Source organism: Perissodus microlepis, chromosome 16 (assembly GCF_051167445.1).
Source record: "Perissodus microlepis isolate ML-2025 ecotype Zambia chromosome 16, ASM5116744v1, whole genome shotgun sequence".
Lineage (NCBI taxonomy): Eukaryota > Metazoa > Chordata > Actinopteri > Cichliformes > Cichlidae > Perissodus > Perissodus microlepis.
The window spans coordinates 18,537,469-18,551,532 of record NC_140476.1 but is presented as its reverse complement, the minus strand read 5'-3'; the positions used below and the strand labels follow the sequence as shown (position 1 = coordinate 18,551,532).

The 14,064-nt window shown below is 41.2% G+C and overlaps 2 protein-coding genes across 5 annotated transcripts; both read right to left on the bottom strand.

Annotated features, from left to right (window-relative positions):
* Positions 1–990: 990 nt before the first annotated feature.
* On the bottom strand, positions 991–4,510 carry LOC146370731 (uncharacterized). Its single transcript, XM_084908458.1, has 6 exons — positions 4,251–4,510; positions 4,008–4,082; positions 3,219–3,548; positions 2,196–2,325; positions 2,076–2,100; positions 991–1,898 (listed from the first exon to the last, which is right to left on the bottom strand). The coding sequence occupies exons 1-6, from the start codon at positions 4,264–4,266 to the stop codon at positions 1,803–1,805; spliced, it is 672 nt and encodes a 223-aa protein (XP_084764584.1). The 5' UTR covers positions 4,267–4,510; the 3' UTR covers positions 991–1,802.
* Positions 4,511–11,709: 7,199 nt separating this feature from the next.
* LOC146370730 (gap junction alpha-8 protein-like) lies at positions 11,710–12,984 on the bottom strand. 4 transcript variants are annotated; one of them, XM_084908456.1, is made up of 2 exons: positions 11,911–12,984; positions 11,710–11,826 (listed from the first exon to the last, which is right to left on the bottom strand). In XM_084908456.1, exons 1-2 carry the CDS (start codon positions 12,982–12,984, stop codon positions 11,710–11,712), a joined length of 1,191 nt encoding a protein of 396 aa, XP_084764582.1. The 4 variants fall into 4 exon arrangements, with proteins under 4 accessions (XP_084764582.1, XP_084764583.1, XP_084764581.1 ...); XM_084908457.1 differs by having other exon boundaries at positions 11,710–11,844; positions 11,941–12,984; XM_084908455.1 differs by having other exon boundaries at positions 11,710–11,979; positions 12,058–12,984.
* Between the last annotated feature and the right edge of the window lie 1,080 nt (positions 12,985–14,064).

Below are 14,064 nucleotides of genomic sequence, written 5' to 3'. Positions count from 1 at the left end.
TTATTACATTTCTGCTAAGTTGTAGCTTCTGGTAAACTACAACATTTCTGCTGAATTGTTATGTTTCTTCTAAGTTATTGCATTTCTGCTAAGTTATTACATTTTTGTTAACTTGATGTTGTTCTGCAAAATTAAAATTTCAACAACTTTTTAAACACTGACTTTGATTTCTTCAGCTTCTTCAGCTATTTTCAACTGTTTTTAGCAGACAGCTTACATTTTAGCAAAGTTCCTTTGCTTATGCAAAGTTTTTACAATTTCTGCAACTTTTCAGCTTTTTCAGCTAGTTTTTGCATACAGCTTCAGCTTTAAAGCATCCACACTGCATTTTCGCAGGAAATGCAATTTTTTCTAGTTATCATTATTATCGTATTATTCATTTTATTTTTTTCTATTCTTTGTGGATTGTCCCCCAGGTCTCTGACTCAGTCAAGAGGCTGTCAGTTGGTCAGAAGGTTTAACAAAGACAGTTGATAACCACCATCATGATACCCATTATCTCTGACTACGATCTTAGGTGGAGTCTAGTCAGCTAGCACGCAGAAAGCCTGAAATACATTAAGTGCATACAACTTACTTCATAGTACACTCCTGTGATCTAGTAAGATATTTAATGTGGACCAATTATGCTTTTCCTTATTGCAACACATGACTAATGGTGGATATTAAAAGTGGTAAAAGTTTAAGACAATGAGGTCAGTGCGTGTGCAAGTCATCCCCTTCCTGATTTCTTAGTTTTTTGCATATTTCTCACCATTCCATGTTTCAGAGTGAAACGTGAATGTAAAATGCAGTTATTAAATGACAAGTTCAGTTGTTAATTAAGAAAAGCTATCCAAACCTGACCCTGTGTGAAAAAGCAATTGCTGCCCTTGTTAAATCATGAACAAAATGTGGTTAAATGCAGTTTTTATAAATCTGGGTTATATTTCACCAGACAAGTTCATGTCAGAAGACATTGAATTTACTGACACTCTACTCTTTCCAGGCTGCTATCTGTTTTGAAGGCGTTGCAAAACTATCTCTAAGGCCTTGGGACTCCAGCAAACCACAGTGAGAGCCACTGTGTACAAAAATACAGGTAACAGTGAAATTTCCCAGTAGTGGTCAGACCCAAATTATTCCAAGAGTAAACAGTGACTCATCCAAATGAAGAACCCAGAACCCAGGTGTTGTGATTGAACAATACAAAAGAGACTCGGCACAACTGACATCCAAGGAAGAGCTCCAGGACGAAAACCACTATTGGAACTCTTTGCATTACTGCTACATTCCCATGCTGTTAATCTCAATACTAACATCCTTATAGCAGTCCAATCATCTTCTTACCCGCCTTCTTTGAGCCAATCAGCTTCCACTCTGCAGAGTTTAAATCTCAATGGTCTGTCACTTACACTTTCAGAGTCTCATACGTGCAACCCACCTCCTCCCCATTTCCACCTTGCTGAGTCACTCAGAGCCATAATCTTCATTTTCACCACCATCAGCACTACGACTCCAGAGGGGGTTTGTCTTAAATCCGATCACCATTGGGACCAGAGTTCAGTCACCAGATACATCAATCCATTTCTCTATCTCAGTATATCACAGAGATCAGTTCTTCCAAACGATCTCTCCTTATTGAAATGGCAAATGTGTAAAATGCTGACTTATTTATAAACTGACAGAAGTTCAAGTAGCCAAGAAAAATGCAGCTTTAAGTACATTTTATATTTGTTTTTATTATTAAATTACATGTAAGAAAGCTGTTTAAATCTGTTGCTATAAAAAGTTGAGTCTTTTTTTACTATGTGTGGTCCATATCATTGAACTCTGTATTTGTAAGGTTGAACCTGAATTTGACTACGTCGGCGATTTTCAAGTTCCAGGCAGTTTTCATAAATATCTTCTTTCTGCTCCTGTTGCACAAAAACATGGGAAGAAAACCAAATTCAGATGTTTCGGCACCACTAAACATGTCCAGATGTTTAGTAATACCTAAAGTGGAAAAGGTAGTGGACCAGCTTGATCTTGTATAGAAACAGACTGGTTGCTTGTTGCTTCTCAACAGACAATATAAAAATTATTATATTTACCATTATTGAAGCGGGAGAACGAGAGCTATAAAAAGAGAGAGAGACATGTTGTTTTCAATCCTAGCAGTGTAATACATTTAGCATAAAACTGTTTAAAAGCAGTGACTGCAGGCAACTTACCGTGAACGTCGTTTGCAGACTTTTCTCTGAATGATCACAATAGTAATTAGAAAGATCAGGAAACACATACAAGGTACAAAAACGGCTATGGCAAGTGGGATTTTCAATTGATTTCCTGCTTCAGCATCCTCTGTAAAATACAAAAACGGACTTGTTTCACTGCAGTTCTAATGTTCAGTTAACTTTTTTCACTTCCATGTACAGTGTTTAACAAATCTATTAGACCACCTATCATAAAAACTGTTAAAGACAAATATTTTAGAACTCTGTCAGAAACTCATTTTAAGATTATATTCTTATGAGCCTTTCTTTTGGATGTTTTTATGCCCATGTTTTAAGCCTATTAACCATTGCAGAAACATAAAAAAGGATTCTGTTAATGATGTGTTATAAACCCTACATTGGGTGATCTAATATATTTTTTATGCACTGGAAGACCAGTATGAGTTTTCTAGTCTGTTTTAGACCTGCAGAAAGGAAGTTAGCACTGCTTACACATCCCCTGTGGTCTCTCTAAAGACCTCAGCCTCTCAAAAAATGTTCCTATTCATAATTCTTCTTTGTGTCAAAGTCTGAAACCTGCAAGCTTTACAGAAAATACATTTTACATTAAACCAATCTAACCACAAAATGTCTAGAGTTGTAAGATACACAAATATAAAGGCAATGCAAGTGAAGCCAGATGTGTTCGCCTCTTTTGTGTTTGAACACAGAGGCAACTTTCAGTGTCTGACTTTCCCCTAGAATAACATTTAAGCAGTGGTAGGGGAAACTCAACTTTCACCTACTCCACCCTAAAAGCTTCCAAACCACTGGCAGTCCCAACTTTTGTCTTTGATACAAAGAGAGAGAGAGAGAGAGAGAAGTTGATATGGAAAGTGTCGTTATTGCCCCCTTCTTCCTGTTTCCATAGCTTGACTACCCCCTCAGTCATGATAAATAATTTCTCTTGTTGTTACTTCAGGTGTTTAAGGAATGCTTGTGTTTTTATGTGACCTGTAAACTTTGAAATGAGTAATTCACCTGTAATTACGAGCTCCCATTTATTTTCCCCGACTCCCTTTGATGCGGAGAATTCACAAGTGTAGTTTCCCGTGTGCGACCTCTGGGCTCTCGTTATGGTTAGTGCATATAGTTGGCTCTTTAACATGGACACGTTCAGCTTCAGGCTCTCAGCTTTAGAGGACGTTACACATCTGACCTTTGAGCTGCTGTTTAAGGTTTTGTCTGGCCTGATAGTGAACAGAATATCCCCATTCATTTTCCACGCCAGTTGAGTTAAGTTGCTAATTGAGTCATTGCTACAGTTCAGGGTCACTGTGCTCCCAGCTGTCTGTGAGATCCTGTGTGTTTCTGATAAAAAAGAAAATCACATTGTAGGTTTTGTTTTTGCTGGAAACTTTTGAATACTAAAGCAACAGGAAAACAAAACTATTCCTCAAAAAATCCGAACACAGCTCAAAATGTCTATAAAAAGATAATTAATTGATTTGCAAATCATTTAAACTGTACATACTCTACATTTTTATTGTTCATTGCTAGCGTAATATTTTTATTACTTATAGAGATTAAGTAACTTAAACATAGTCATGTTTGCATATCAAAGTGTAGGGAGCAAAGCCACAAAAAGTAGTGCATTAAAGTTTAAGTAGCAGTCTTCTGCCGATTAAAGCTGTCGTAACTGAACTGAAAATCAACCTTGCTAGCAAAAAGCTACAACTATAACTCGCCCACATATTCAGCTTATCATTGCTGTTCTATGGGTCACATATTGCTCTGCACATTGTCAGAGAGAGTTCAAATTTATTTTACCTGCTTGCAAGAAAATATAGAAGAAGCACCATATCAGAGTCAAGGTCCAGTTGATGCCCAAATATCTTGAAAAGTCTTCCATGGCAACATGAAGGAAAGATAATTTAGAAACATATTTTCAGTATGTGCTGGATGATCTGTGAATATTTCTAACTGGTAGTTTATTTGCATCTTTTACTACGAGAGCTTCAATTAGATTTGAAATGTAATATCCTTGAGAGTAATAAACAGCAATTCTCTTACCAGTATTGATTGCCATATGCTGTTTGGTCCTTATCTCAATACGACAACAGCTTTAAGGTCGCAAAAGCAAGAAAAAGCTATATCTAATAGCTATAGTAATTAGAAGGCACCGCTTCTACGGGGGGCATACGTGCATAGCGTTAAGATACAGCCTCGCTGTCATTCTTTCACAATACCACAGATACGGTTCCACACAGGAAGTGAAAAACTTTGGTCTGTGGCCATGTGAGAGATATGCTCATATTTGTTTGGTTGGCCTTTGAAAGTTGCAGGAGATGCTCTGAGAGTACATGCTGACATTTTTTTTGACGATGGCATATTGTAGTCGCTTACAACCCTTTATTGCAATGTTCTACTTATACCAACACCACAGCGAGAGGCTACAGATTGCATGGCATGTATTTGCTTCGTCTGTCATTTTTAAAAATGCATAAAAGTCCACTTGAAACTAGGAAGAGGAACACTGTAACGAAACCCCTTTTAGCAGTCACAACTTTGTGCTCTTACTTGGCATTGTAGGCAGTAAAAAGTCAAACATGAAAGAGTGCAAGATATGAAAAAGATTCCCTTGAGTTTGAGAATAGTGTTCCAAGCTACAGTTGAGCAAACCCTATCTGTTTAACAATAATAATTTATAATAAAGTAGTAAACAGTAAATAGTAGTTCACCCAGGTTTCAGGAAGAAGGCAGTCTCCAACAACTGGAAACATCTGCAAAGTGCAGTGAGAGGAAATACTTTTACCCACAATCCATGTGACTCATATATTTGGACCTCTGAGGCATAAATTACTGGAATCTCAGGCATCTGACCGTAGACAGTGCTATTTTTATCTGTCAGAGACACACACTAACATATCCAGTCACCACTTGCTCACATTTATATCAAGCTGTCATTTTGGATCAGTTGTTTGATATTCTGACACATCTTCCTGTAGCAGAGCTTTCAGACAGTTAAGCAATGTTATGGCTGTTTGTTGTTTGTTTGTTTTATGATTGTGTTTTACTTTAGGCATTTTTTGTCTTTGTGATGAATGCGTGGTTTTTGTTGTTGTTCTTGTTTGTGAGGGGTTGTGGATTGTTCAACCTCAGTGAGTCATAGTTCACAGCCTGTCTCATGTTTTCAGCCATTACACACACACTTGAGTTGTAGAAATGTTGCGGTTCGTTTACCTTCACTAAAACAAAACATTCCACACTTGGAAATTTCCTTCAGAGAAATGTTAATATTAGCTATTATTAGCTTTTACTTTACTTTCTCTACAAACTGAGGTGTGCAAGAGCCTCAACCCCCATTATGAGCACCTTCTACAGAGGCACCGTTGAGAGTACACTCACAAGCTGCATCACTGTGTGTTACGGCTCCTGAACACAGTCCTGCCAGGAAAAGTCAGTAATGAGAGCAGCAGGAGGATCATGGATACATCTCTTCCCTCCCTCCAGGACATCTACTGCACCCGCCCTCTGGATTACAGGTGACTCCACTCATCCAACAGCTTTTTCAATTTGCTGCCAGCAGGAAGGAGACCGAAGAGCCTCCAGGTTAGAACCAGCCAACTGAGAGACAGCTTCATCCATCAGGCTGTCAGGATGCTGAATTCTCTCCCTGCTCTGTCCCTCTCGACTCTCACGCACACAAACTCCAGATCCTCATTCACCTTTTCCCTCTGAACCTCCACCATCGCCTTTCGCTGACTGCCCCACCCCCACTTGCACACGAACTCTTGTCCGCAAGCACTCTGATTTTGTTGGTCCCTGTTGTTTATGTAAGATTGTATTGCTTTTATTTTTAAGTTGTTTAGCATTAGGGATGGGTATCGTTTAGGTTTTATCCGATACCGGTGCCAAACCGGTGCTTTTGAAACGGTGCCTGTGCTCGAACCGGTGCTTAAAGAATGGAGAACATAAACTTTGTCCAAAAGCCTCTCATGTTTAGCTGGGGGGTTTTTGTAAAAAGATAACAATGTTATCCTTTTCTGCAGCTATAGAGCATATATGGTATCACTCTTGGATGGAAGCAGTGCTTAAACAATGGAAAAAAACACAAACTTTGTCCAAAAACCTCTCATGTTTAGCTGTTTTCCACTTTTTCTTTGGTCATTTTAGCCTTTTTGGCCAGGGTGAAGGGAGTATCTGCCATCAAACAAGAAGACAGCCGCATGTAACTACAACAGTGTTTGCTAGTTCACCTTACATGCATTAATGTAATAACGTGGTTAGCCTACTCAGCGTAAATTACACACGAACAACATTAAGCTACTCACGGCTGCTGCTGCCATCATCATCCGTCATCATTTCTGCTACACTGGCAGGGCTAGGGGCCAGGACTCTGCTCTTCGGGTTCTTGGGGGATGTTGCTAACTCCGGGTCCGATAACAGGCACCACACCTGCAGTAGATGTGCTCGGTGTGAGGTCTCGCAGCAAGCTATCAAATACGGTGCATTTCTCGCTATGCGTCGCCAGGTGTTTCATCAGATTCAAGGTGTTACCTCTTTTGCACAGTATCACCTTAAAGCACTTGTTGCAGGCTGCTGAGTTTGCAAGACATCAGGCTCCTGAACACACAGTGACTGGAATGACACACGCACATACTCATACACGTCACAACCAAGCACTTATCTGCAGTATCTCACACACACATGCACACCTTCAGACACCAAGCTACCTTTTGCACAATACTCACTCGTTTTTCACAATAGAATAGCATTTTGCACACTTCCATTGCACTGTCTTATGTCTGTATCGTCCTGTTCCATCCGGTCTTCCACTGTTTTGCCCTTTTGCATTTTACGTAGTCCTGTGTTCATCTGTTATATGTCATATGTAGCACCAGGAAGGAACGTTGTCTCGTTTCACTCTGTACTGTACCACTGCACATGGTTGAAATGCCAAATAAAAGTCACTTGTCTGTAATAATCAGGCCCTATCTTATATTAATGACCTTATATTACCGCATCCCCTCATTAGAGCACTTCGCTTGCAGTTTTAAAACTCTTGTTCCTGATGTATTTAAAATGCTGTTTTAATTTAATGCTATATAAATAAAACTGAATTGTAAATTGTTATGTGGCCTAATTTCTTTTTTTAGCTAAAAGCTGCTCTGCCTGCTCATATAAACCTAACTAACCATTTGTGGTGATCCACCATGCATATTACTGTAAAATGGCATGGCAACAAACTTGTGTTGCTATGGCATTTTTACTTCACTTGACTGAAGAAAAACACTGTGGAACTACATGGTTGTTATTAAAGTAGTAAAATAATAATATGCTATGACTGTCTCACTTGGCTTTCCTCAGCCTTGCCAAGCCCTCATTTTTATCTTAATACAACTTTGAATTTTGCAAAATAGATGTACAGGATATGGTGATACCACAAGATCTATATCTTAACTCAAGAGGAAGCCCAAGATGTCGCAAGATGTAGAGGGAAAAAAAGTTTCTCTGAAATGGAATTTTCTGTTAATCCTCATCTAAAGTTTGTTTGATGTTAGAGATTTTGTTTATGACAAATAATAATATAAAAATGTAGACAGAAAGCCATGATCTTCAGATTACCACATGCAAAATTATGCCATAGAACAGGCATGTGGGCTAAAATTAATTTTAACAATACTGCCCCTTAGTGGTGCCTCACAGCCTTTCATCACTGGACTGGTTAAATCAAGTTTAACTTAGAGACGATTAAAACTGTGAACAATGAATGAGTGTATTCTGCTCATCCAGAAAGAAGAAGATTAAGTAAAAATGGGAAACAGTTACTCTAAGATCTGATAGTGATTGCTTCTCTTTTCTATCTGTCGCAGACTCTAGGGTCATGTTGTTCCTAGTTCCTCAAATACCTGGGAGGATGGCAAGTAGTCAGGGGTGAAATTAATTCTATGTACTTGAGTATAGGTCTTGGTCGTTGTGTCCTTGGGCAAGACACTTCACCCATTGCCTACTGGTGGTGGTCAGAGGGCCCGGTGGCACCAGTGTTCGGCAGCCTCGCCTCTGTCAGTGCACCCCAGGGTGGCTGTGGCTACACTGTAGCTTACCATCACCAGTGTGTGAATGTGTGTGTGAATGGGTGGATGACTGGATGTGTAAAGCGCTTTGGGGTCCTTAGGGACTAGTAAAGCGCTATACAAATACAGGCCATTTGCCATTTTTACCATATTGCAATGTTAACATACTCCTATATACTTACATTTCAATCGTATACAATCTCCACTACATCTGATCATTTTTAAATATTTTAGTTAATCATAACATCTGCAAAAATAAAGTGTTAAGATACAGCCTAATGGTTTAATAAGTGTCATTCTGAAATAGAAAGTTCTGCATTATAATAATTTTGTTTTAACACCTCCACGGGAGGCCAAAACCCAATGCAGTCCCCCAAGAAAGGGCAATTGCCACCAGTGCTGTTGACCAGCATGGGTAGCTGTGCCGCTGTTGATCAAAGACCGAGGAAGAGGAGGAGAGGGAGAAGGTGTGTTTGGACACAGCAAGAGAGAAATCAGAGGGGTAGGGTCTTTGAATATAGGGACTGTGGAGCTGTTAGGCAGGAGTAAAATAGGGAGGCCACATGTAAAGCATGTATGCATGCATGTACATGCATGTAAAGATGGAGGACAGGGAGCGGATCACATGATAGGATGCCAGGGAGAGGGTGAGAGAGAGACAAATGATCTGTTCTGGTGACCCCTCAACGGAGCAGCCGAAAGGAGAAGAAAAAGATAAATACATTGTTGTTTTTTATTATTTAATATATGCACTTCCACACTTTGATATTTCTGCTTCTGCATTGGCAAATGTCTTTGATCTATTATTTTTAAAAAAAGGCAAATCAAAATGATAATATAAAACTGGAAAATCTGAACTGAATAACAGGCTTTTGAACTGTGCAATAAATAGAGTTTTCATGTTAGATTTTCATTTAGTCAGTATAAAGGAAAAAGCACAAGTCTGTGTTACACCAAATATTACAAGCTGAAACTTAAGCCCACGCCGCCCACTACTCTACCCACTACACCCTACACAGTTACTAAATCTATAGTGTGTAGGGGGTGGACTGGAATTCTTCTGTGTTTCTATCTTCCTCTTATTTCTCTTTTGATGTTGTATCTTGTTTCACTCAGTGTGCGTCATTGGGTGCATGCTCCCCAGAGAAACACTGACACGACACGTCTTGACCACGTGTGACTTTTTATTGCGTCGGTTCACTTTTCAAAAGAAGATACAGCCACACATCTATCAGCAGAGAAGACTACAAGTTAGTAAAAAGGATTTTTTTTCTCCTTTCCAAAGATTAATCATGTATTCTTACAAACATACAGGCAATGCAACAGTCTTAAAATACACAGAACTATACAATACCAGCATATTGATGTACAAAACAGCCAGCAGCATATTTGATCAAAACATTGTTATATGTGTGTTTAATAATTTGGCTGTTCATTAAAGGCTCAGTTTCTGCCACATGGGATTATGGGAGGTGAAGTGACTACAGATTAGGGATGGAGGGGAGCCCTTGGATCGTGCCCCCAAATCCAACACTTTGAGATGTACATGTGTGGCATAGAGGCACAGATTGAGCATCAGCTCATTTTGCATGAATGGGTTAATGTCCACAAACGTGAAACTTTATGCACTTATATCTGAACATGTTTAAAATAAAAGTCATTATATTATCGTCGAAGGTATATTACAGAGACGTGATGTTACGTGGAGGTGTTTGTGTGTACAGAGGGGTCACAAAGAAATGAAACCAATCATACAAAACAAAAAAGGAAGTAAAACATCAAGTTTACGTAGCAATATAACCACTTACAATAATTAACACTTACAGAAAAGGCACTGGAAGTCTCACAGTTGCATTGGTTTGAGTAAAAAAGAAAGCCAGAAAAAGTGTGAAGATTTTAATAAATCCAAGGCTTAAACACACTTTGTAATAGTGAGGAAATGGGTCTCCTTTACTCAGATAGATGCATGATCCTGCTGCTGGGCATTTTCTGTCTATAGTGGGCTTGTGGGATTAAATTATTAGTGTTGTCACAATGAGAATGTGTGTTTGCAGTGGACAGTGAAATAACTAAAAACAGCTGCACACTATGTACAATATTAGGCACGTGATAGGGCATTATGTACAGCTGGACTCCCCCCTCCCCTACAGTTGTTTCTCTCTGTATTTATAAGCATATCACAACTATTGTGTTTTCTTAAGGGGTATGTTCTCTGCTGTGCTCGGATAAAATCACGCAGAAAGATTTTTTTTTCCACAGCCAGGTTAAGGATGCTTGTTTTCATTGATGAGCACGGTTTCTTTTATTGTCCCGCCTCCAACAATACTTTGTGCTGATGGTGCATGATCTTTATCGGCCGGACGCTTGTTTGTATAGCACGAAAAGAGAGGATTTGGTTTGAGGTCGCCGCTATAGTTCACTCTCTGATAGGGCAAAATAAGCTCTGCTCTCTTCCACGGGCTGTTGATATCACAGTACGCAGCGCTCTTAAAGGCAACACAACATAAGCAAATCTCAAAAAAAAGAAATGCGGACTGAAAAAGACATTCGACATGTGGTCTCTTTTTTTCTGTTTTTTTTTTTTTTTCTTTTTTCTTTATTCCAGACTTACTCAGCTCTGGCTGCGCTACCTGGTATATAAACATGAAAAAGAGAGAAACGCTCCAATACTGATGCACATCTCTGTTTACTCAAAAGAATCCTGTGTACATGGATGCAATGGATGAGGTGTTGTGAGGGTTAAAGGCCTTGCATAGAGCTGAAACCTCTGAATGTGCAAAAGAGGAATGCTCTTCTAAAACCTGAAAATGGACTTGTTCTGCTTCTTCACAAAGACCTTTGCAGGCTACACGTTAATGTGCCGACATTTAGTCAGGTGTATTTTCCACGCGAGAGCCTTCTCGCTGGCAAGGCTTGCAGCAACATGCTGCATTTGCAGTATGTGGTGCCTGAATGGGAATGAAAGTCGGTGCCTAACTACGGCGATAGAACTGAAATGCAGACACACAAGTATATTATAACCCCCCTTTTCCCCTATCTACTCAAACCCTGTGTAAAAAGGTCTATCCCTCTAGTATGTACTATTATAAGTCTTTCAATAGAAAAGATGTTTCTAAAAATTGAACAAGGATCGTCAAGTAAAAACATCCTCCCTCACATGTGTCCTTTCAATATATTTTTAAATATAAGAACACGCTTAATAAAAAAAAAACTCCTGTTTTTCTAATCTACTCTTTTTTTAATATTTCATAGTTATCACAAACATTTTTTTGTTTTTTGTTTTTGTTGGGGTTTTTTGTAACTTGGTAATCCTAAAAGGTTTTAGTCCCTGTTGATTTTGTTTTTCATACATTTGGTTTCTGACCTGCCTGTTCAAGAGTGTGCATTGTCTTGAGATAGGTGTGTGTGCTCTCTTTCACATTGAACGTTTTAGTGTGTGCAGGTGTCTCACAGGTTCATACGGTGAGATCGTCTGACCTGGCCCTGCTGCTGGCTTTGCTCAGTCGGCTCAGCGGCCTGTTGTCTTCTATCGTTTCCGCAGCTTCCGTTCCTGCCTCTGCTGGAGTTGCCCCCTCCCCATTCACCGCCTCCTCTACCTCGATGTCCTCTTCTGCAGCCAGATCCACCCTCTCTGCTTCTGCCTCTGGCGGCTGCACCTCCTCAGCCTCTTCCTCGTGTAATGTCACCCCTCCTGTCTCAGTGGTCTGGGCGTAGGAGGGCAGAGTCTCGTCATACACCTTAGAGATGTCCTCCATGGGCAGCACTTCCTCCGCTTTCTCCTCCAACCCCTGGAAGGGTGGGGCCCCTCTGCCAGCCTCCATGCCCACCTCAGCCAGTGGGTAGAGGTGAGTCATGGGGGGAGCTTTCTCCTCCTCCAGCAGCCTGTAACCTTTTGCTCTCTGCAGAGAGGGAACAGCCAGGGGGGGCAGGCTCTTCCCTTGTGGCGGCAGGGGGGCCAACCCCTCGCCTTGGGAAGGCCCCGGAGCAGGGGCTGGCTTTCGAAAGACAAAGCGAATCTTCTTCAGGCCCAAGTGACTGATCTCCACAAAGTTTAGGAACAGTGAGACACAGGCCACAGCCAACATGAAGATGATAAAGACAGTCTTCTCCGTGGGGCGAGACACAAAGCAGTCCACCGTGTTGGGGCAGGGCCAGCGGCTGCATTTATACAACGGCAAGATGCGGAAGCCATACAGAAAGTACTGGCCCACCACAAAGCCCACTTCAAACAGTGTCTTGAAGATGATGTGGCAGATGTAGGTCCTCAACAGGGTGCCCTCCAGCCTGAACTTCTTGCTTCCTTTCGTACTGGTCTCCTTAGTGGTGCGGACGCTTCCCTGGTCAGGTGCCAGAGGAAGACGCTCCTCACTCAGCTCCTGTTGCCGGCTAAGTTCTGCCTCCTCCCGCTCTTTGCGCTTCTCCTCCATGTGGACATGGTGGACAGCGTGACCCACGTACACCAGAGACGGCGTGGACACAAAGATGATTTGCAGCACCCACAGGCGGATGTGGGAGATGGGGAAGGCCTCGTCGTAGCACACATTCTCACATCCAGGCTGCTGTGTGTTGCACACATAATCAGACTGCTCGTCGCCCCACACAAACTCTGCTGCTGTGCCCAGGATGAGGATGCGAAAGATGAAGAGCACCGTGAGCCACACCCGGCCGATCACCGTAGAGTGCTCGTTGACTTCCTCTAAAATATTACCCAGAAAGCTCCAGTCACCCATGATCGGTCCGTAGCACTGCAGAATGAAGGGTGGAGTAGGGAGGGACACGAAGGGTGCAGACAGGGAGGGTGGGGTAGGCAGGGACCAACAGGGGGAGGGGAAAAGAGGGTGCCAAAAGTAAGCTATGCATGAGAGGAAAAAACTTGCAAACATTTAAAAATCAAACATACGCCAGAATTTGATCGTAAATTTGATTTGTACGCACACATTCACAAATATACAGAAAGATGAAAGTAAACAACAAACAACAATTTGCTGGTAATTTTAAATATGAAAATAACCTTTAAGCTAAGCATTGATTTAACTGTACTAATGGCTGCATATTCTCATCGTGAACTGGACTAACGAAAGTTAACAAATGCGAATACTACAAGCTTTTACTTTTGCTTAGCTATCAGACTATAACACGCTGTATATCTAAATAAACCAATAAAAAAGAGATCACTAAATAAAATAAAGTCCCTTTTTCCTGAAATGTATAATAAATCGAATCAAATGGGCAACTTGCCACAGCTGCGGCTCCGGCGAAGTTGAGTCCTGTCCCGTTCTCTTGGCACCCAGCAGGGAAAAGTGAACTTTTTTCTGCCCTCTTTCCCACCTAAAGCCCTGTCCTTGTCGCCCCACTGAGCAGATGTGAATGAATCGGCTCTGATGGTTGGTTTTTAGTTTGCTGCAATATTTAAGCTTGGAGCCAGACGGCCTTTATTTGCCGGGCGACGTGTGGTGACGCAGGAGACAATAGGATCAACAAAACCAGAGCGGGGATGTATGGGAGCAGGCCTCAGGCTCCCACACCAACATGGCCACTGTACTGCCAGGGCACCGGGTCCACAGCGGAGCAGTCAGGCTACATACATGCGACTTCCTCGAACATGCATACTGTATATAGAAGCATAAATACAGTAGAGGATACAAGAGCAGCAGCATGTGCCTCCGGCTGTGCAGGCCAACATTAGAGAAGAGAGGCAGGTCAGTGACAAACTTTGAAGGAGAGCTTATGTCCTTGTGCGGTAACACTGAACACTGTTGTTTATACTATTATCTAAAGTGAGCATTAGGTCATTTCAACTATATGTAAAG